Raw genomic sequence first — 22014 nt, 5'->3', positions numbered from 1 at the left:
ACAGTAGAACAAATCAAATGAAGAACAGGGTCAGTTTGACAGGATTTTTAATGCCAGTGGTAATTGATGAATGTTGATGTTGTGAATCTGGAAGACTTGGACACGTTTTAATTCGAAGACACTTTGAATTAATGATACTTCAGAGAAACCGAATAGGCAGATCCACCCCGCAATTTAGATGGCTCAGCGACAAACTACACTGTTGGAAATTAAGGTGAAAAAACAGCGGCAGCTTCGTGACAGCAAGCAGTATGGCCATTTTTTCCAAGTATGGTTCGTGTTTTGCATGTATACTTGAAAAAAAAAATGGAGATACGGTTTAGCTTCAAGGGCGGCCGGGCTCTAAAATGACGGTCAAACCGTTTTGCGGCGTAAACGCGAACAGTGTAAAGATATTTTTCAAACATGGTATATTTTAGAACATTGTATAAGCGGGATTGGACATAGTTACTTGGTTAACAATTTAAGAGCGTACGGTCTATACCCGGCTCACGAAATCGACTGCCCGGCTCAAGAACCCAAGCCTCTGATGCCAGAGCTAAGAGCCTCGCCAGCCTTCAGTACCAGTTCTCGTTGAACATTCGTGGGCTTAACCGTTCGTGAACAGAAACGTTCGTTTACTGAATCGTTCGTGAACAGCAATGCGTTGGGTTGAACTTGTGAACAGCAACGTTCGTTGGCTGAACTTTTCGTGAACAGCGACGTTCGTGGTTCGAGATCAACCGTAGCTTTGTTGGATAAGTAAAGAACAAAGAAGAAGAATAACATAACTATATATAAGAGGCGTCACTCGATAAATAGCGAATAATAGCTTCTTATGTCTAACTATAATAATCATCCAACAACAACAAACAAAAGAACAAATGCAAGAAACTTGGAAAAGATTCTACAGGATAAGGAAATTAAGAAAAGTTCTGTCCATAGCGGGGCTGCCCCAGCACAAGTGACAGAGAAGAACAAAAATCTAGCGATGAATTACAAAGAGAACAAAAGCTGTACAAGGGAAGATAACACTGAGAACAGATGTGAATTTTGTACTGACATATCAGATGAACTAAAAAGAATAAATAACGTGAGATCGTGGGAAGAAAATTGTTCGTACTGCTTCTGTTCTAGCGGCAGTGGTTCTTACTGCTTCTGTTCTAGCGACAGTGGTTCTTACTGCTTCTGTTCTAGCGGCAGTGGTTCTTACTGCTTCTGTTCAAGCGGCAGTGGTTCTTACTGCTTCTGTTCTAGCGGCAGTGGTTCTTACTGCTTCTGTTCTAGCGGCAGTGGTTCTTACTGCTTCTGTTCTAGCGACAGTGGTTCTTACTGCTTCTGTTCTAGCGACAGTGGCAGTTGCTGCGCTAGTGGCAGTGGCAGTGGCACACTGCAAAGCCTCTCTCATGCAGTGTCGCAGCATTTCAAAGCAAGAAGTAGCCTGTGCAAGAACATTGTCATAATCCACAGGTCGCCCGCATAATACATCAAATTAGAGTGTGTATGATACGCGCGTGGATTGTATTATGAGCCAACACGTGAAGACGGTGTATGGGTATACATAGGACGATGTATGGGTATACATAAGACGATGTATGGGTATACATAAGACGATGTATGGGTATATATAAGAACAATTTAGCTGCGGTTAACGCATGAGATCGTTCGATCGAAGCCTCTATCGACGCTTGAGATTCCCTCTCCGTTTGGGAGGCTGTCACCGCGAGAAGTTCTCTCACCAGAGCAAGCCTCACATCGTCGGGATCGAGGAGGCGTGTATGAGAAGACCTTGGAGGCTCGATTCCGACGATGTGTGGGCTCTACTGGTAAGAATACTTCCCGCTGTGAAGTTCACATTATTTATTATTTCACATTACTTTCCGTTACCACGTTACAGGTTACACGCCACGCACGCGTGTGTGTTAACCTACAATCCACCTTGCGCACAACTTAACGTGTCAATAATAAGTATACTTCAACACGTCACGATACGTACATACAATGTACGTACCCAACGTACCTGTACGTACACAATAGGTTGGCATGTATCAGTGGCCTCATCAAATAACTCCACACACACACATCTCATACATCTCGTACTTAAAGCGTATACACCTTGAACACAAAACGTATTCATCCCGCACACACAAGGCAAACATCTCGTACTTACATCCCGACACACGACGTAAGCACCTCGCACACTCCATACACAGCACCTGGTGGTGCAGTTCAAAAGAAGGCAACTCACAACATAACATCCAGCAATTAACAAAATTCGTATAAAACCACAAAGGTAGGCGCTATCTGTGATAGCAGATATTATTCATTAATGGCGAGACTGCTAATGACATTCCACTGATGGTTAGGTTGCTAACGACTTGTCACGTAATGGTTTCTAGGACGTGAGGGTAGATATCATGATATCATGATTCCCCTCATCATGGGGGGGGGGTTGGGAATGAAGAGAAGAGGGGATTTTGGGGAGACAAGTTGAGGTCCTCACTGATTAGAATGATAAAATGGGGCATAAACTGAGGAGGAACTGGAGGAATGTTAGATGGGAAACAGCATTTTCCCCGCTCAGTAGGAGAGAAAATTGGGGTAGAATGGAACGAGGAAGATGCGTCTTCTCTTGTGAAGGAAAATATAAGTCTCCCCTTGAGAATAAGAAGATATGTTGCGTATGGGGAGGGAAAAATGTGTAGCATCTCAGGGAGGGGAAGATGAGTGGCCCCCTCACTCGGCGTGGGCGGGGCGGGGTTTCTTGTGGACGTGGTCGGGGGACGTGACGGGCTCCCCAGTGGACGACAGGGGACGCTTGCGGTGACGCAGGTAATCTGCGGGCACAGAAATATACAGGATTAATACAAGAACTTATACTCTTAAGGGATTAATACGGTGAATTTATGAAGGATTTATACAAGAGTAATCGCCCAGTAAACTAACACAGGATTAATACAGGAACTTATACTCTTAAGCGATCAATACGGTGAATTTATGAAGGATTTATACAAGAGTAATCGCGTAGTAAACTAACACAGGATTGATCCAGGAAATTATACTCCTAAGGGATTAATACGGTTTATACAAGAGCAGTTGCGCAGCGAACCAACACAGGATTAATAAAGGATAAAAGGTGCGGTGAACAAATTCAAGATTTATATAAGAGTTGAGACACGATGAATTGAATTATACTAACAAATAAGACGCGTCACGAGTGCCATGAAAGTGACAGAGGGTGATGGGTATAAGCAACCATGAGCTTGCAGTAACAGCAGAACATGGCGAAAATGAGCAACAAGCATTCGGTAATTAATGCGTTACTTGTGAAACTCCAATAAATTGACTTAATTTTATTCACCAGACAAGTGCTGCTGCTGTTGTGCATAATGGAGAAGTTGATAACAAACTGACTCAGGTGAAGACAAGACAGTCATGTACACACAGCAGCGCTTAAAGCGTGTACAAACGTTCACAGCAACGCTCGGCTGGTGTTAACCATCTACCGTCTGACATGAGTAACCGGAGCAATATTTTCACAAGAATACTTCACAAAAAAGATACGTTCTAGTGAGAGCAAAATGACTTGAACTGATGGTTGCCGCCATGTACGATAACTTTAAAATGTTCTCTGTTGCGTAAAAACGTCCTCAGGTTGCTACACTCAATAGTTTACGTATAATTTAAGATGAACGTTATGTTCCCGGAGAGTGACATACCGCGCGGTAGTGGGTTACAACGTGCTTAAACGTTTGCGCATGCTTGCTGACGTTTGTAAATGCTTGTGAACGTTTATATACATACAGTAGCATTCGCATCACGCCAGACGGCGCATCTACGCCACTTGCTCTCCAGCTTTCGACAAGGGGACCCAGCTCATAAAAAAAGTTTACAAATCAAACCTTGAAATTTCGGGTACTTTATGATGGTAATATTTAGCGGATAGCTGCGTTATCCAAGCAATTGAAAAAATCCAAAGTTTCCCGCATGAATAGACTTACAAAACAACGTCTGCTCCTGATCTTTCTTGACTGAATCGGTATGCGGATTCAGTCTACTTCTGATACAGCGGCATGCGGATATACCGCTTCTACTACAGCGGTACCAGATTTACATCTACCATGCAGGCCGGTATGCAGTCGAAGATAAATAAAACATGTTTTTGCGGCGCATCAGTGAATGGCTGGAAGGTTTTTAGGTCCGCCTCAATGTACTGTATACAAGGGAAAGTTACTTCTTTGTATCACTGCTACGTGAGTAGCGCTAGCCTGCTATTGAAGCATTGTTGGCCACACCCTGGGCAGTCAGCAAGGCAGCGTGGGGCTATAGCAATAGCTGTCGCTATATTATAGGCAATACGCTAGCAAGTAGCTGTCTTTAGGCATTAGCTGTCTCTAGGCAATTCTCTGGGCGACAGGCATTTTTCGCGACGTAATTCTCTAGGCAGTTCTCCATGCAATATAGTTTTCGCGATGTAATTCTCTCGGCAAAAGCTTTCCCTAGCTAATTCTCCAGGCAATATCTGTCTCGAGGCAATAGCTTTCGTGAGGCGATTCTCCAGGCAATATCTGTTTCGAGGCAATGTCGGTCTCGAGGCAATAGCTTTCGCGAGGTGATTCTCCAGGCAATGTCTTGAACGCGGCTGCATTCCTGTAAGTTAACACGCACTTCGTATGACGCGCCTGATAGACAATACAGGTGTGTTAGAACGCTAGGAATTGTGTTAATTGCTTCACAATATTATGTAAGCAAGCACCGCTTAAGATCGGCATGTGATAACACGCCAATAGAATTAATAATGTCGTGGCCAATTAGTCGGCATGGCTTCGGATCACAGATATTTAGCTCCCTATTCTCTAACAAACTCCATTTTAAAGACCGAGTTGGTGGTGTTACACGATAAAGACTAACTTGGTTCCAACAATAACAAGAGAGTAGTAGTGAGAGTACTTCCGTATGTCGCCATATCATGACTAATGTATACCATAAAATGTAAGTTGTCTCGGTGAACGATCTTAGTCAAAGGTCCATATTTCTCTCATTAGTTTATGCACAGAAGTAAATCAACAACTGTTTGGTGATATATATTAATGCGAAATATCATAAACAATTAATATTGGCATTCAAACTTAGCACCGTATGTCAGTTAAAAGCTATTGTGGAAGAGATAACATGGATACGGTAACAGGCTTATTGCAGCACGTAAAATTGTCTTACAAAGTTAAGACGCCGAGTCGACCTTTGTTGTACCCTCACCTATCGCGGGGGTTACCGTCTAGACCGCGGCTGCGGTAGCCGATCGACCAATAATACTTATTCAAGGATTTATAATGTAATCGTTCCCTAAGTTTCAAGTTTTCACAAACTCTTTCTACACTATTTCTGCCACTCGACTTCTTGCGAAGCCCGCGAAACTGAGAGATCCGCCAATTGTTCTTCTCAGTAATATTTTTTTGGAAACCCGTGATGACGTGAATACGCAATACAGCGAGGAATTACTGTACTCCGACGCAAAGCTACTGCACAGCAACACCACACAGTTGAGGTAGAGTTGGTATAGCGCAGGAGTACTGGGTAGATCAGCACACGTCTACAGCTGAGGTAGAGTTGGTACAGCGCAGGAGTACTGGGTAGATCCGCACACGTTTACAGCTGAGGTAGAGTTGGTACATCGCAGGAGTACTGGGTAGATCCGCACACGTTTACAGCTGAGGTAGAGTTGGTACAGCGCAGGAATACTGGGTACATCAGCACACGTCTACAGCTGAGGTAGAGTTGGTACAGCGCAAGAGTACTGGGTACATCAGCACACGTCTACAGCTGAGGTAGAGTTGGTACAGCGCAAGAGTACTGGGTACATCAGCACACGTCTACAGCTGAGGTAGAGTTGGTACAGCGCAGGAGTACTGGGTACATCAGCACACGTCTACAGCTGAGGTAGAGTTGGTACAGCGCAGAAGTGCTGCACACGTCCAAGTTATTTATACGAGCACGAGCGTCCGCACGCTTCTCGCCCCCCTCCCCCACACCCCTAATTGCTGTAACAGCTATGCCCTCTGTTGCTGCTAGTGCTGCTCTTCTGCTGCTAGTGCTGCTGCTCTTCTGCTGCTAGTGCTGCTGCTCTTCTGCTGCTAGTGCTGCTTTTTTGCTGCTAGTACTGCAGCTGAAGCTGCTATTGCCATTGCTGGTGCTGCTGTTTCAGCTGCGGGCAATGATTGTGCAGTTGCGGTCAACGATGAATAATTCAGTGGCTAAGTCAACAGGTCACGCGATGTCATGCGCTGCACAGGAGTAGGTCCGGGTTGTGGCCCGAAATCGTACAGAATTGTGACAGTAACACTAGTGACGTAACACTAGTGACAGTAATAACAGTGACAGTAAGTAACACTGCAGTGACAGGGCGAGCGCAGAGGCGAAGCCATCAAGCCAACACAAGAGAAGAGCTTAGCGGGTTCGTTGAGCTTGGACCGATGCCAGACACCGCCACACTGGCAGGAGAGTAAACTCGTCTAAATAAATCTCATCTAAACAAACAATAATGCAGCTAATATGATCATAATAATATCCGTCAATGAGGAATAAACATGCAATGCAGAAAAATAAGCATGAGTAAGTAGTAAGAATGAGTAAATAGTAAAGTTACGAAAACAGCACAAGTCCAGTTCGAGTTTTGGGGTAGTGCGCAACAGCAGCAGGACTGCGGTTGCCAGATACAAATGTTGGCGAGATGCTAACACACGTGTGTATATACTAACTTCGCTGTGTCACTTTGAATTATTTACTTTTTTCACGACGACTAGAAAGTAATGATGTGAAATTGAAGAAAGATAGTCGGCTAAACTACGATGATTGATGAAAAAACTACACGAATGCCGGCACGAACATAAATGCTCGCGAAAATGCCGATACGCTGTGACGCTCTTGGATAGACTTGTACAGATGCGTTCAACACGGCAATTTAAATTGAAAGCTATCACAATATCAGAAGGTCATCATGAAAGCATCACACTAGAAACTACTATTTTTAATCTATCTATTAATTTAGATAGATGCATCTAGACCCTTTTACTCGGCAAAATGTTTTAGAAGGAATTGAAGTAGCAGCTGATGACATAATGCAGGCTTGTATGAACGCTCGGACGTGCAACTAAAGATGGTGATGGTGTGTGTGGTGACCACGAGCTGCCCAGAAGCCGTGATGAGCTTTAACAGAGGTGCAGTCATGCCTTCACACCGCACATCACAAACACACAAATTATATATGTGGTAGCTGCTCCTAACTGAATAGTAGGTTTAGTAGGTTAGTCCTTAACTGCCACGCCGACACACGAGTCCTGAAGCTTGCAACGTTATTCTTACCTGACTTGTAGGTTAGCCTTTTACTGCCACGCCGACACACGCGTCCTCAAGCTCGTAACGTTATTCCTACCTGACTTGCAGGCTAGCCCTTTACTGCCATGCCGACACAGACGTCCTCAAGCTTGTAACGTTATTCCTACCTGACTTACAGGTTAGCCCTTTACTGCCACGCCGACACACGAGTTATCAAGCTCGAAACGTTATTCCTACCTGACTTGTAGGTTAGCCCTTTACTACTGTTAGCCCATGCGCTCACTTTGCGAAACTTTATTCCTGTTAGAGCTGAAAATCAGACAAGATCATAATCAGGTTATAAATATGTGTAGTTCCTCAATAACGGGCACTTAATGACACTTGTCGCAAGTGTTCCTTACCAAGTGCATCGAGTTAAATAACCTCAACTTACCTCACCGCTCAACCAACCTTACTACTCAACTAGCCTCACCTAGACTCACAACTCAACTAGCCTCACAACTAAATTAGCCTAACAACTCATCTAGCCTCACACTTCAACTAGCCTCACACCTCGACTAGCCTCACACCTCGACTAGCCTCACACCTCGACTAGCCTCACACCTCGACTAGCCTCAGCTACCAGTGCTAGCTCAGCCCGCGTAAGCACTCAGTTCACATAACTAGCTCTTCTCAACACAAGGACGTTAGAAATTAATTACAGTCACCGACGCACGCCTGCCACAGCAGTGATCTGATACAGTTGATCCTGCGGTGAGATAATTTGCGGCGTTAGCAAGCGAACCCTATGACCTACCGGCACCCCAAGGGCGGAGAAAGCAGCGCTTACATGCAGGCAGCCAACGTCGAGGTCGCGGTATTACCAGACCAAACGTTAAAAAATATTCAATACACACGATGATTAACACCGTGAATAAAGTAGGCGTTACAGTTTAATATACAGTTTAAGCTGGTGCGAGACGACGCTGAAATTACTGGTAATTATTCAAGTAAGGAAAGAATCCATAGATGAATAACCACTGTAAGTTGTTTCATACTTCCACATATTCGTACCTGAAGACCTGCTAACTAGAGTAGCCGACAGTAGATGACAGTTCAACACGTTAAGTAAATTTATTGCCAAGTTATCATGCAAATGAACATCATTATTACAACACGCAACTTACCTATCATAGAAGTCTGCTTGGTGTGCGTCGTCGGGGGTCGCTCTAGTGGCGCAGGCGTGACGGCGGCAGCAGCAGACACAGCGTCGTGAGTATTGCTACACTCGGGCTGTAATCTGTCGCAGTTACCGCTACTGTCCTCGATATTACTAGGACATGAGGCGTTGGTATCATTAAACGAGGGATTATCAACAATAAACGATGTTTTAATAGCTGAAAACGAAGTATTCCCATCATGTGGTCTATTATCATCAATAGAAGATTGGTTTCCATCAAATGATGAATTGCCATCAACAGGCACAGCATTTCCGAGCCTAACTTCGTCCACGTTGTTGTTGAAAGTTGAAGATGAAGCCGCGTCTTCGTTGGCGAAGTTGAGAGTTCGTTTGGCGTTACCACCCGAGGTCGGGGGCTTGATTGCCCGTGATTTCTTGGTGCGTGTTTGCGTAATGCCTTGTGCACCACTCGCGTGAGTGGCAATGCTTTGTTCACCACTCGCGTGAGTGGTAATGCTTTGCGCACCACTCAGATGAGTGGCTGTGTTTTGTGCACCACTTGCGTGAACGGTAATGTTCTGTGTACCACTCGCGTGAGCGGCGGAGCTTGTGATAACACTCCTGAGAGTGGCTGTGCTCTGTACTTCCCTGTGAAAAGATTCGAGGCACTTGGTGGCAGCGACAGACTCGGCCTGCAGATGACGCATCTTATAAGCCACGGGAACGTGCGACGTCTCCGTCCACTGGTATATACCATCTAGAGGCCTGTCTTCTTTGAAGTCGAAATTATATTTACGTGTTTCTTCGTCTGCGATTTTTTGAAGTTCCTGATTAACGAACCTGCGGTTTTCATCGTGGTCAATTGGTCCGAAGAGACTGCGACGCACGGTTATCACGGGAACGGAACTAGCACCGATCAAGTCACGGGGAGTTTCTGACACATGGTGTCTAGTACTGGTAGTGGTGATGGTACTAGTGGCAGCCATGGTAGTGCCGTCATTAATGGTCGTATCGTCGGGTGCTATTGGTACCATTCGTCGCAGTTCTGACATTCTACAGAAAGTGATGGGCGCAAGCAGAGGTCTACGAACTGCCGTCACTGTGCTGTTCATTTTGCTTGTTTACTTCAGCTAGTCTTCCCCTTTCTTGAGCTTTCTCTCATATGTATTTTAGCAACTTATAAAAAAATCTTCGTATTACTGCATTTATGATTCTGCTAGTGAAATAACAGAGTCTTGGAGAAAATAATATCGCGCGTTGAATGTGAAGCCGAATTTCCTCATGAATAATAAATAAAACTTGATAGAAAAATGATTTCACTTGGGCAAAATTCTTCCTGGTTGTAGTTATTTCTTGCAGTCACTAGAAACAGTACCATCGATGAAACATGAAGAAATGAATTATATAATACATCTCATGACCTGAAGACACTCCAATAAAAGTCAGTTTGATGACACTATTGAGGAAGATGTAAGATATATGCGCGGTCATGAGGGCCTCAAGCCGCTGCAACGATTAAACACTGAGTCACAGTACTTCACTTCGGAATAATTATTTTAGTTTTTCAATTAATAGAAACTTAAAAAAGCACTTCCTTTTTATATCACCGATAGTAAGTGTCACTAGTTTTTAATGCGGACGTGGCGAAGTACGGCACTCGTTTGCAAGCCTACTATTGATATTTTTCGGGATTTTTTTTGTAGCTTCTCAACAAGTTGCTACCCTAGCCAACCAATCTCGGTTCAGAACACATACGTCACAAGTCACTGGATGCAAGAAACAAAATAAAGTCGGATAAACTGATAGTATATATTGTTTGACACTGTTCAGGTTTTTCTGCACTCCTATTATTTTGCGTTGAAAATTGCAATTGAGAGGAATACAGATTATGTGAGCGAGAGATGAGATGGCGGAGCGTGCGATTGACACACCTTCCCTCACGACCGCCGAAGACGAACTGAAGGCATTTGGAATAGAAAAGAAACAGCAACAATTCTCAGTGAAGTTCGCTCGGCTCAACTTGAAATTTTTATCCTATTTACAATATCATTGGTTATTGCCTATCACAATAACATAAGATGTAAAGAATATTGTACGGTAGAAGTTTTTTTCATCATATTAAGTTAATAAAAAAATTCATTTGGAGAAGAGATGAAGTTTTTGATCAATGTTGACTTTGGTGAAGGCATCATGAGTCAACCAATGAGAATGTCGCAAATCACAGCCTCGACCAATCGTGCACAAGCTCATACTACGATTCCCTTAGGTTCATTGAGTTCTGTTTTGAATTTCTGTAGTAAGCGTCACGTGTAGAAAGTAAAGCTGATAGTGTAACCGTCATTTGGCCTGACTTTAACCCTTGCTTGGCAATTGCATTCGGATACCCGGTGCTCTCGCCTGTCCGGCTACTTTTCAAAAAATGTTCTTTGCAAGGGAAACATTTTCGAAGAAAAATTAATTTCTTAATTCATGAGTACTATTCATAATAATATCAGATATATTATGACTGACAATTCAATTTTCTATTCCATTTATAACAATTTAAAGAGCTTTATGATACGAAACTCATTATGTCATGTCAATGACGAAATTTCTTCAGCAATTTATGCAAACGATAGTGGCATCTTGCTACAGTACGAGTACGTGACTGGCACCCGACTAGTCAGAGCTTTAGGAGAAGCGATGCGCTCGCGTTGTCCGCGGTGCGAATGTCTTTTGATGCTCCCATGTCAGATTTTTCATCCGTTTTCGCCCGTGCAATGAAGGCTTGATTCCAGTCTCAACGATGCCAAGAATTTAAATATTCGTAAAATAAGCAACCAAAATCAAGTAAGCTATTGATTATGAAATTTTAAAGAAAAGTTTCCGGGACTTCAAATCTCAATATTAAAATCTACGTCATAAATTTATTTAACTGAGACTAACAGCTGATATGAAATTTTAGCTCAGTTGTAAGGCTTATTTAAATTTTTAATTTAGCTTCACAATGGAATTTAATTCAAGATAAACAACCCTCAGTTCTTTATGAGCTCATTTTCCAAGCTTTTCTAACTTGCGAAAAACCATCACGTAGTCTGCAGGTCTCGTCGTACCTGTGGCAGACACGCGCGGCGCATGCGCAAGTGCCCACAATGCAGGAGCGTGGGTAACAGTAACATACGCAGGCACACAACGGAAATCCGTAATGTTAGATAGGACTAGTGGTGCCGTTGACAAACAAATGAACTACAATTGCTTTGTTAAAGGGCCATGCAATAATTAAATAGTCATGCAATAGCTTGTCAGCAAATAGGCCACTACGCTATCTTGGCATTTGGCAATAAAGTATTGGATAAGGAAATCGAAAGGCCATTTTATTTGCAATTTTATGTAGCTCTGCCATTTAAAATACGAAGTTCCAAACTACCCAGAATTTTGAGAACACATGGATATTCTGAGACCATCTCGAGGCAAGCCGCAACAGCATTTTGAAGGAATGACTAAGTCGAGGAAAGTAAAGATTGTCATAGAACGAATTGTGACTTATATTTCATATTTTAATAGGACATAATATATCGTAATCTTAACGTCGTTAGAACATTCACGGCAAATAAATAGAAGTAGGAACCTGATGGATTAAAGGAATGATGCAGGAAAGCAAGAAGACGCTTGTCAATGAATATTACCCTGGACCGATGGCTCCTAAACAATTTCAACATATTACGTAGCGTAACAAATGTAACATGCCACAATTCAAATTTTATGCAGCATAACATGCCACAATACGCACGTTATGCAGCATAACATGCCTCAACATACACGTTATTCAGCATTAAATGCCACAATACCGGTATACATTTTATGCAGCATAACATGCCACAATATAAACATGCTGTTTAGCATAACAAGCTTCAATATGCACGTTATTCAGCATAACATCATGAACATGCCTCAATATACGTATTATTCAGCTTAACATAACATAACATAGCGATGTCGGCGCTGAATAGTAGGTCTGATGTGGCCTGTTGCCGATTCCTACTTTTCGTGCCTTGTTCACACAAGATCTAAAATCGTGTCATTTGACCGGATCTTTTCATGACTGACGATAGTTTGAAGTAGCTACTAGACTTCCACCGGGTTCGATAAGGAGCTAGGCATTTCAAATCTGAACATAATTTTTCCATAGCTTTATCTAGTCTGTTCTTGAAACGCGTTCATACTTGGAGCGCCAACGATGTCATTGGGGAGGCTGTTCCACATGTCGGCGATTTGAAGCGAGAATAAATGTCGCGTGGATATACGTGCTACATATATATGCTTCAATATACGTGCTATTAAGCGTATTATGCCACAAGAACTGAATAAGTATGTGATGTCCTACCACCGACACCTCGCTCAAACGTTCCTCCTTCCCTCTGTGGGCAGATAGAATATACCATCACTCCACCATTATCACAGAGAACGAGAGAAATAAAGTACCCATGAGTTGATGAGGTTAATTACCATAAGAGTTGAATGAGGTACCTCAAAGACAAAGTTACTCCCAAGAGGATATATCTACAAGGGTTGGAATAATTCTACGTACAGGTGAATTACAAGAAAAATAGTTTTTACCCTAAGAGTTAATTTACCCCAGGAATTGATAACTCCCAGGTTGGGAAGCGCTGTTATAGGGGCTATAAAATATGCACGATGTTGATCGACTACAAATTACAGTAAACACTGAAATTGATAAGGAACTTACGTGCAAGCTCTATAAAACTCATTAATAACAAAGAACTAGAGATCGATTAGTCAACGACGACCTCGCAGCATGATGAACATAGGTGCGACTTTAAACTATCATAACTATTAAATAAGACAAGAGCTCATCAAAAACTAATGCATTTGTATAAATATCACAATTAAAAGCATCTAGACGTTTTGACTAGGAATGAACTTGTACTTAAAATTGTTATGAATTATGACACAGAAATACCTTATTGCTTAGATGCAAATTATACATCAGTTTTAGTTTGCCTGAGAGAAAAAGTATTGAAGAAATTCGTGCAGATTACATATTTGGTACGAGTTATAAAGAATGCGTTTATAATAAAAAATGAAAAATATGAATGCGGGGTTGGTGTTGAAGATTAGGCCTGCCTGGCCGGTTACTCATTTTTGGCATCACACAAGCTCCACAGCTAGCTGCGGGTCCAAACCCGCAACTCACTGCTCCAAACTTAGTAATCTCAATCATTCGGTCACGATAGCGGATACAATTTAAACACTGGAATGCATCATCAGATGAGTTCTAAGTAATAATTACGGTAATGACTAATAAAAAGCATCATGATTAAATAATGACTAGTGAACAGCATCAAGATTAACGTAATGAATAGTAAACAGCATCATGAATAACGTATGACTAGTATATTTCTTCTTTTAATTACTATTTTTAATTACTATATAAAACAACGAATGTGTAAAAGCCCTCATTTGATACTAAGAATAAGATGAGATCGGCATGGATAATCAAAGATTTACTTCCATCATTGGCGCGAGGACAAAACTAGGAGTGGGAGGTGAATAAGGCGACCAAACGTGAACACGTGAGTTGATTCAGCGATGAGGGTAAAGCGGCCTGGATGAGGGTAGCTGCCTGGATGAGGGTAGCTGCCTGGATGAGGGTAGCAGCTTGGATGAGGGTAGCTGCTTGAATGAGGGTAGCTGCTTGGATGAGGGTAGCAGCTTGGATGAGGGTAGCAGCTTGGATGAGGGTAGCTGCTTGGATGAGGGTAGCTGCTTGGATGAGGGTGCCTCCTCACCACCCCCACTTGACGGGGGGGTAGAGAGCCAGCACCCCAAGCATCAGGGCCAGCAGGGGGCGGTCGAGACACCAACACCCCGCCACCACCGCCAGGTTCAGCGTCGCCGCGAGGCTCACCGTCAGGCGGCCTCCCGACCCCCCGCCGGTGTCACGAGGTAGACCACACGCGCACGCTGCACACACCGGGGACTTAGTGAGTCAAGTTCACAAACCTCACCAAGGTAGCGATGTTTGGTCAGACATGTGGACAGTGAACACTCAGAGAACACTCAAGCTGTCAATGAACTAATGGTACAAAAGAGGTACAAGTTATGAAGATTATTTACCAGAAACAAGGTCTAAACTACATTAGAAATACATACGATTTCATTCGGTAAATTCGTAATAAATTTCATTATAAGGTACCTAGTCAGGACACGACACCTTACAGAAACCTGGAGGAGGGCATGACACCCACCAAGATCCTGGAGGAGGGGCAGCAGGAGGGCATGACACCCACCAAGAACCTGGAGGAGGGGCAGCAGGAGGGCATGACACCCACCAAGAACCTGGAGGAGGGGCAGCAGGAGGGCATGATACCCACCAAGAACCTGGAGGAGGGGCAGCAGGAGGGCGACGGCGGCGCAGAGGAGGGTGAAGGCCACGAGTCTAAGGCCCCACGCGGCACGTGAGGCACGTTTATGGTGGGTCGCCAGCACCGCGTCAGCGCCCTGCGTGCCCTCCTGCAGCAGCACGAGCTCCTGCCCCCCGGAGCTGCGGTACGGCTTGATGGTGGAGCCCTCCAGCGTACCAACGATGGAGTACTGCGGGTACCAGGGTACTTTAGGGCGTGATACGGGTAATGTGCCAACCGTGGAGTGCTACCAACGCAAGTCATATACTTACATGACAAAATATTCACGCATATAACATTGTTTATCCAATTGTAACAACCCACGTGTATTGAATTATGTATACAGCAAAATAAACATTACATCATTTACACGGGAAGTCACCAGGACAAATAAGAATGTTTCAAATGTCAGAAAATTACATATTTGCATTTTGTAAACATGAAAAATGATGAAATTTTCCTTTGAGAGTTTAACATGAAATACTTGACCAGCAGACACCCTCTAGAGTTGAAGTACAAGGTTGAAAAATGAATATATAATTCGTAATCGAAAAATGTTATACTGCCCCTCATAGGCGATCAACGCCAGTGTAATATGTTACTATCATCAAATGGTATGAGTGATAATACCTCGGCCATCTTGTTCACCAAGAGTAAAACACAACAAACATATGGGTCAAAGTAGCCAAACACAAAGTTAAAGTAGCCACATGGGTTGAAGCAGCACCACAACCACCACATGGGTTGAAGCAGCACCACAACCACCACATGGGTTGAAGCAGCACCACAACCACCACATGGGTTGAAGCAGCACCACAACCACCACATGGGTTGAAGCAGCACCACAACCACCACATGGGTTGAAGCAGCACCACAACTACCAGACTCACGCTAGTGCTGGCGTGGCCGGCGTAGTAGAACTGGACCCTGAGGTCCCCCACACGAGGACTGAAGATGTCGCTGGTGTGGTAGTACATGCCCGCGTGCAGCTTCACGTCCCCTCCGCTGGGCTCCTCGTCCCCTGAGAACGGCTCGAACTTCGTGAAGGTCTCCAGGATCTCCGAAGACAGCAAGTAGTTGCCGATCTTCACGGTCTCCGCCGTCTGGATTTCCGACTGCAGGGGGAACGACCTGCAGAGGTTGGTTGATTTTACAGGTTTGAATTAAGAGAATTTTTGTCAAGTTATTCTTAAGAAAATCAATTTTGAAACGATTTTTATAGCTGATTTTAGTTGAAAAAATGATCATGAGGAAGCAGATGGGGTTGTCGTGGCCATATGGCACGTTGAGGGCCGCCACTCACGTGGGGTTGTCGTGGCCATATGACGCTGAGGGCCGCCACTTACGTGGGGTTGTCGTGGCCATATGGCACGCTGAGGGCCGCCACTTACGTGGGGTTGTCGTGGCCATATGGCACGCTGAGGGCCGCCACTTACGTTGGGTTGTCGTGGCCATATGGCACGCTGAGGGCCGCCACTTATGTGGGGTTGTCGTGGCCATATGGCACGCTGAGGGCCGCCACTTACGTGGGGTTGTCGTGGCCATATGGCACGCTGAGGGCCGCCACTTACGTTGGGTTGTCGTGGCCATATGGCACGCTGAAGAGACCGCTGTCGACCAGCTTGTCCTTCCAAGCGGTGGAGTAGGAGGGGGCGGGCGGGCGGAGGGGCGAGGCGTCACCGGGAGAAATCTCCACATCCAGCCTGCGCAATAATTTCAAATGCAGTCAATAATAAATTCCTTACAGTTTTAATGATAAGTAAAAAAGTAAACCTTTTTATTGAGCGATAAAAACTTAGCCAATTCCGTAATTGCTGAAGGAAATGATCAGTTGAGATGCCAGGTGAAATTAATGACGCAATAATTTTATACATTAATTAACAAGTTAATTAATTTTTTGTCAGTTTTCTATTCACTTCATTACCATGTTAACCTCGCAAAATTCGTGACAAAAAACCTATTATTGAGAAAAAAAAAAAACACACTACCACTAACCCCTGTGATATTTCAGTTACTAAGTTCCTAGACAGGACCATTCATGGTCCTAGCGCTCTGAGGATTGTTACTCGCACCTACCCCAAACATTTGCCATATCATTAAGTAGGATATAACCTTTATGGAGGGAGAAGGGTTATAAGCCTTCATGGAGTTTTCTGAATATTTGTGAAAGTTCTAGCCCTCTGTGTTGTGCTTTAAGCCTTTGTGTTGTAAGGGTGTATTATGCCCTTTTTGTTGATATTAACCCTTTGGAGTGCTAAGCCTTTGTGTTGTGTTCTAACCATTCATTGAGGAGTTTTAACCCTTCATAGGAAGTTCAAACTATTAATATGAGGTACTAACCCTTCGTTGGGGTCTTCGATCCACTGGTACATCTGGACACGACGCTTGAGACGCACGGCGTCGATCTCGACGCCATAGAGCAGGTCTCGCAGGGGCGGCGACGTCACCAGCTCCCCTGACACGTGCACTACCTGCCCAGGACAATAGGGATAAAACAAGCTCTTTAGCATCCACTTCCTACAACCACATTCAATTTAGTTTCAAGACAATAGATCTACAACCACATTCCATTTAGTTTCAAGACAATAGATCTACAACCACATTCCATTTAGTTTCAAGCTAATAGATCTACAACCACATTAAATTTAGTTTCAGGCTAATAGATCTACAACCACATTCAATTTAGTTTCAGGCTAATAGATCTACAACCACATTCAATTTAGTTTCAAGCTAATAGATCTACAACCACATTCAATTTAGTTTCAGGCTAATAGATCTACAACCACATTCAATTTAGTTTCAGGTTAATAGATCTACAACCACATTCAATTTAGTTTCAAGACAATAGATCTACAACCACATTCAATTTAGTTTCAAGCCAATAGATTATATATACTACTAATACAAGTGGATTTGCTTGCATTATCAAAGCTTCTATATTCCAGTATATATAACCTTTTTCTAGATTCTTTTTGATAAAATCAGGCTGCCTCCACAGCTCCTATATAGCTCAACATAGCCAACTAGCCTGCCATATCAACTATTTACTCTAAAGAGTAAATTAGGTGCGTTCTTATGAGTACTACCTAGCTCCTCTAGCAGCACTGGTTACATTGTAACTACAGTGAAATAATGTAGAAATGTTATCAACTAAATATTACTATCAATGGATGGTCACTATTTAAATCATTTAATAGTAGATAAATACAAATTTTCCCATGGTTAATCATCAAATATAAGCCCCACACAGCCTGCCTTAGAGGTCAGTAGCATGGCCTGTTGAATATCTATTGGTAAGCTAGGTACACATTTTTTTTAATCAATAGATGGTGTGCACCCATCATTTATTGACTAAGCTTGATGGAGATAAGCTATACACACATACTTAATCTATTGGTAGCTTTACCAAAATCAGTTCACGCACATACTACATCCAGTGTTAGCTTTGCTGGGGTTACCAGGGTTCCGCCAGCCATACTTATAGCACTTTTATGTGGACCCCATCAAAGGCTTGTAATTAAACCTATTCCACAACTTTGCAACTAATCTGTATTTTCAAACTCTCAAAATAAAAAGAACAAAGAATAAATAACCTGAAGTAACAAATAAATGAAAGAAAGAGAAAGTATGAACAAATGCTTCTCATGAATAAATTAATCTAACTTTACAGAATATAACAAAATAAAGAAAACTTTGGAATAAGCACTAAATGTTAAACACAAGAACAAGCAAATAACCAAGTTAAAACAAACCTTGACACTGTGGGTTCAAATGTGGGACTGACTAGGATGGACTATAACCTACAAATCTAACTTCTGCATTTATAAACTGAAAAACAAAACTACAAAATGGTAAAAATACCAAATTCTAATTCCCTAGCAGCTTTCATGCAGGATCTACCAACCTTGCCATCATGCTCAGCAGCAACTGCATCAGCTGATGCCAGGGGCACCACCAGATGCTGGCCCTCATCCAGGCTGCGTGTCATTTGCACTGCATTGGTCTGAACACATAAGAGAAATTGTAAAGAATTATTTTGAAAATTGTTGAGCCCTTTTTAGTGCATTTTCATATTTATGGAAAAAAATAGGCGCTATTGTGCTTGCCATGTTCATCCATCCATCTGTCTGTCTGTCCGTCCATGACTTCACATTTTCGTCGACAAGAAAATGCTCTCTCTGTCACTCACTGCAGTGAGTAGGTACCGAGATATATTTTTTAACACTTAGTGTAAGTGAAACATGGATGCAGTGCACTACTCTGATTATTAGGCTACTTATCTTCTTTTAAATTTGATTTTATTCACTGGAATCTTGGTTCACATATCTAATCCATTTACTACCTTCAATAGCACCTCAAATTACTACTGTATGGTACCTTATTTGCTGCCAGAAAATAAATTTATCCCATACTTTTCTGAATTACATTAAATATTTGTATAGTATCTATGCACTTGACAAAGTATAATAAAAAATTAGATAATTATTCAGCAGTAGTTGAATGAATAAAATGAATTTTCTCACGCAGCTTACCTCATTCCAGACCAGCAGGATGACTGCCAACAGCAGCACAAGACATCCCACAGCTAACCGTGAGTAGGACGTTTGCACCACACTCCAGATGTGATTCATTGATGAAATCTTCAGGACAAAAGTGCATCGTTAAAATTATGAATAATGATAAACTGTACACATGTACACAGTCATGATAAATTGTACTCATGTACACAGTCATGATAAATTGTACTCATGTACAGTAATGATAAACTGTACACATACAGATTGTAGAACAGCAAGAATGCTTAACCTTACATGATAGCTATTGCACATGGGATGTGTTCCATTTTCTATGGTTATTGTCAATTAAACAGCATACCGTAAAATGGGGTTACTTTGACCGGCGGGGTAACTTTGACCACATTTAGTTTTTTTTAACAAAAACTCCCAAAACTCCAAAACGATTTGACATAGAAAAATTTTGTCAGTTGCCATTAAAGGCCTAATACTGAGGCTACGTAACACAATAGAAAGATTTAGAAAGTTTGCATATCTAAAAGGTTAAAAAATTAAAAATGTGACCCACAAAAAAGAGCTATTATTTAAAGCCTGTGGGAGTACCCCCTCCAATTTTTTTTTGTAAAATAACTACAAATTTTGATGCATTACAGTAAAACTCTCCTAGTTACATATGCAAAAGAAAAATTTTAGTTAAGTGTCATAGTTTGCAAATGGGGGAACTTTGACCACCTAATAGCAGCCGTGACAGGGTAACATTGACCGGCTTGGAAATTAAGTTAAAATTACCATAGGTAAGGTACCTATATAACATATTTTATGTTTGATACACCTATTAATGTTTTTTTCTCTATGTTTCAGACTCTACAGAGTCTTATATATGGTAATTTTAACTTAATTTCCAAACCGGTCAATGTTACCCTGTCACAGCTGCCATTAGGTGGTCACATTTTGCCAATTGGGGGGCGGCGCCCCCCATTTGCAAAATATGACACTTTCCTAAAATTTGTCTTTTGCATATGTAATTAGACGAGTTCTACTACCATGCACAACAACCTGGAGTTATTTTACCAAAGAATAAAATTGATTTTACCACCCGGTCAGAGAAACCCCAAGAGCTGGGGTAACAAAGACCATCACTTTTTTTGAAATTACATCAAAACTATGAGAGGCAGGAGCCAGCAATTTATGGTGAGTAAAGCTAGAGTATAGACCTGTATTTTGCACGTTTCAATTTAAGTTCAACTTATCTAGTAAAAAAATTGTATCATTTTGAAAAAAAACGGTCAAAGTTACCCCATTTTAAGGTACCTATCTACAGTCTACAGATCCCTAATGCAATGGTCATACAAATGAGCTTATGCCATTTTGGCATTATATTTGGCTAGTAAAACATGATTGAAATTTCACATTCAAATGATTCAATGCCAGAAGGAGACAAGCTTAATAAGAGTTGCAAAAATCAGAAGCAGAATTTATTAAAACTCACCCGCATTTTGAGAAAAATTCAATTATACTGAACAATTCAGAATGAAGTGGAAGTGCACTCACTACATTGATTACAGCATGAAAACTTTCTGTTCAAGCAAGTCTTGTTGAGTACCTAGTTAAAATTATTTAAAAATCAAAACATGAAACTTGACAGGACTCAATGGGTCATCTGGATTTAAGTATTCTAGATTATTACTGTATTTAGTCTTAGATCATCTTCATAAATATTAATGGTTAATCTTATTCCTGGCCTCCAACCCTCCATTTGAAAGCAAATGACTCACTCAAGTCTCAATTTTAGTTTTCCCTAAAAAAAAACAAAAGCCTAAGTAGAAAATTGAGCTGAAGCCACTCAAGAATTAAACAAAAACACCCATCATGACCCATGAAGGCATAAACCTGGCTAATTTCACCCATTCCTATTGCTGCTTCCCAAATCCCAATTTCTTCAGTAAAAAAATAATATAAATGGCCCATTTCTGCCCCTGATTAAAAAAAATCATGTACAAAACTGTAGCAAAATAATTATTTTAAAAAATTTGGCTAAATATTCCAAATAGAGGCAAGAACTAATAATTTATTTAACAATTTGAAATAGGATTCAAATAGGTCCTTAACATTGAATTTCTGCTCAATAATTAGTATTAATTACTAAGTTTCTAAAATGCTGTGACTAACTTTTCCTAGTACTACTTTATTTGAAATATTATGCAGATGTTTTCGAAAATCATAGGTACCTACAAACAATCATTTCATCATTTTCATGGTTGATTTCCAGAAATCAAAGGTAAAAATAGGCCATTTTTTCACTGAAGAAATCAGGAAAAGGCAATGGAATGGCCAATGGGTGAAATTGGGTACCTAGTACTAGTGGCCAGATGCTGCCACTTGCCAGACAGTCCAGACTCACAATCACAAGTCACAGACTCACAGCCTCACAGGTATTCTGCCCAATTCCTCTGCTAGATCCTGTCCCATCTTCCACAATGCCTGTCACTCACTGCTGTCAGCCTGTCTACGACAGTACTGATCATCTGAAGTGACTATCAGTCTATCAGTCAGACAGTCACTCTTTAATGAGTCCCACAAATCCTCAACGAGTTCAATTGTGAACAGTTGTAGTTAATATTTAATT

The 22014-nt window shown here is 42.0% G+C and overlaps 2 protein-coding genes across 2 annotated transcripts; both read right to left on the bottom strand.

Moving 5' to 3' along the window:
- Positions 1–297: 297 nt before the first annotated feature.
- LOC108678689 lies at positions 298–10411 on the bottom strand. The gene is made up of 2 exons (XM_018167144.2): positions 8478–10411; positions 298–2816 (listed from the first exon to the last, which is right to left on the bottom strand). Exons 1-2 carry the CDS (start codon positions 9580–9582, stop codon positions 2716–2718), a joined length of 1206 nt encoding a protein of 401 aa, XP_018022633.1. The 5' UTR covers positions 9583–10411; the 3' UTR covers positions 298–2715.
- A 2259-nt stretch (positions 10412–12670) lies between these two features.
- Positions 12671–21186, bottom strand: LOC108678685 (transmembrane protein 43 homolog). Its single transcript, XM_018167140.2, has 8 exons — positions 20878–21186; positions 19407–19514; positions 18779–18877; positions 17215–17345; positions 16446–16577; positions 15765–16005; positions 14845–15064; positions 12671–14434 (listed from the first exon to the last, which is right to left on the bottom strand). Exons 1-8 carry the CDS (start codon positions 20881–20883, stop codon positions 14256–14258), a joined length of 1116 nt encoding a protein of 371 aa, XP_018022629.1. The 5' UTR covers positions 20884–21186; the 3' UTR covers positions 12671–14255.
- Between the last annotated feature and the right edge of the window lie 828 nt (positions 21187–22014).

Source organism: Hyalella azteca, unplaced genomic scaffold (genome assembly GCF_000764305.2).
Source record: "Hyalella azteca isolate HAZT.00-mixed unplaced genomic scaffold, Hazt_2.0.2 contig8052, whole genome shotgun sequence".
Classification (NCBI taxonomy): domain Eukaryota; kingdom Metazoa; phylum Arthropoda; class Malacostraca; order Amphipoda; family Hyalellidae; genus Hyalella; species Hyalella azteca.
This window is presented reverse-complemented; position numbering and strand designations above follow the sequence as displayed.

Excerpts from the sequence above, each read along its gene's own strand:
- LOC108678685 (XM_018167140.2), bottom strand. Across the intron at positions 16,578-17,214 it reads ATCGAAGACCCCAACGAAGG|GCTGGATGTGGAGATTTCTC; the intron begins GTTAGTACCTCA and ends ATTATTGCGCAG. Across the intron at positions 14,435-14,844 it reads GCCCCTCCTCCAGGTTCTTG|CGTGCGCGTGTGGTCTACCT; the intron begins GTGGGTATCATG and ends CGGTGTGTGCAG.
- LOC108678689 (XM_018167144.2), bottom strand. The coding sequence starts at position 9,582 with ATGAACAGCACAGTGACGGCAGTTCGTAGACCTCTGCTTGCGCCCATC. Across the intron at positions 2,817-8,477 it reads CAAGCAGACTTCTATGATAG|ATTACCTGCGTCACCGCAAG; the intron begins GTAAGTTGCGTG and ends CTGTGCCCGCAG.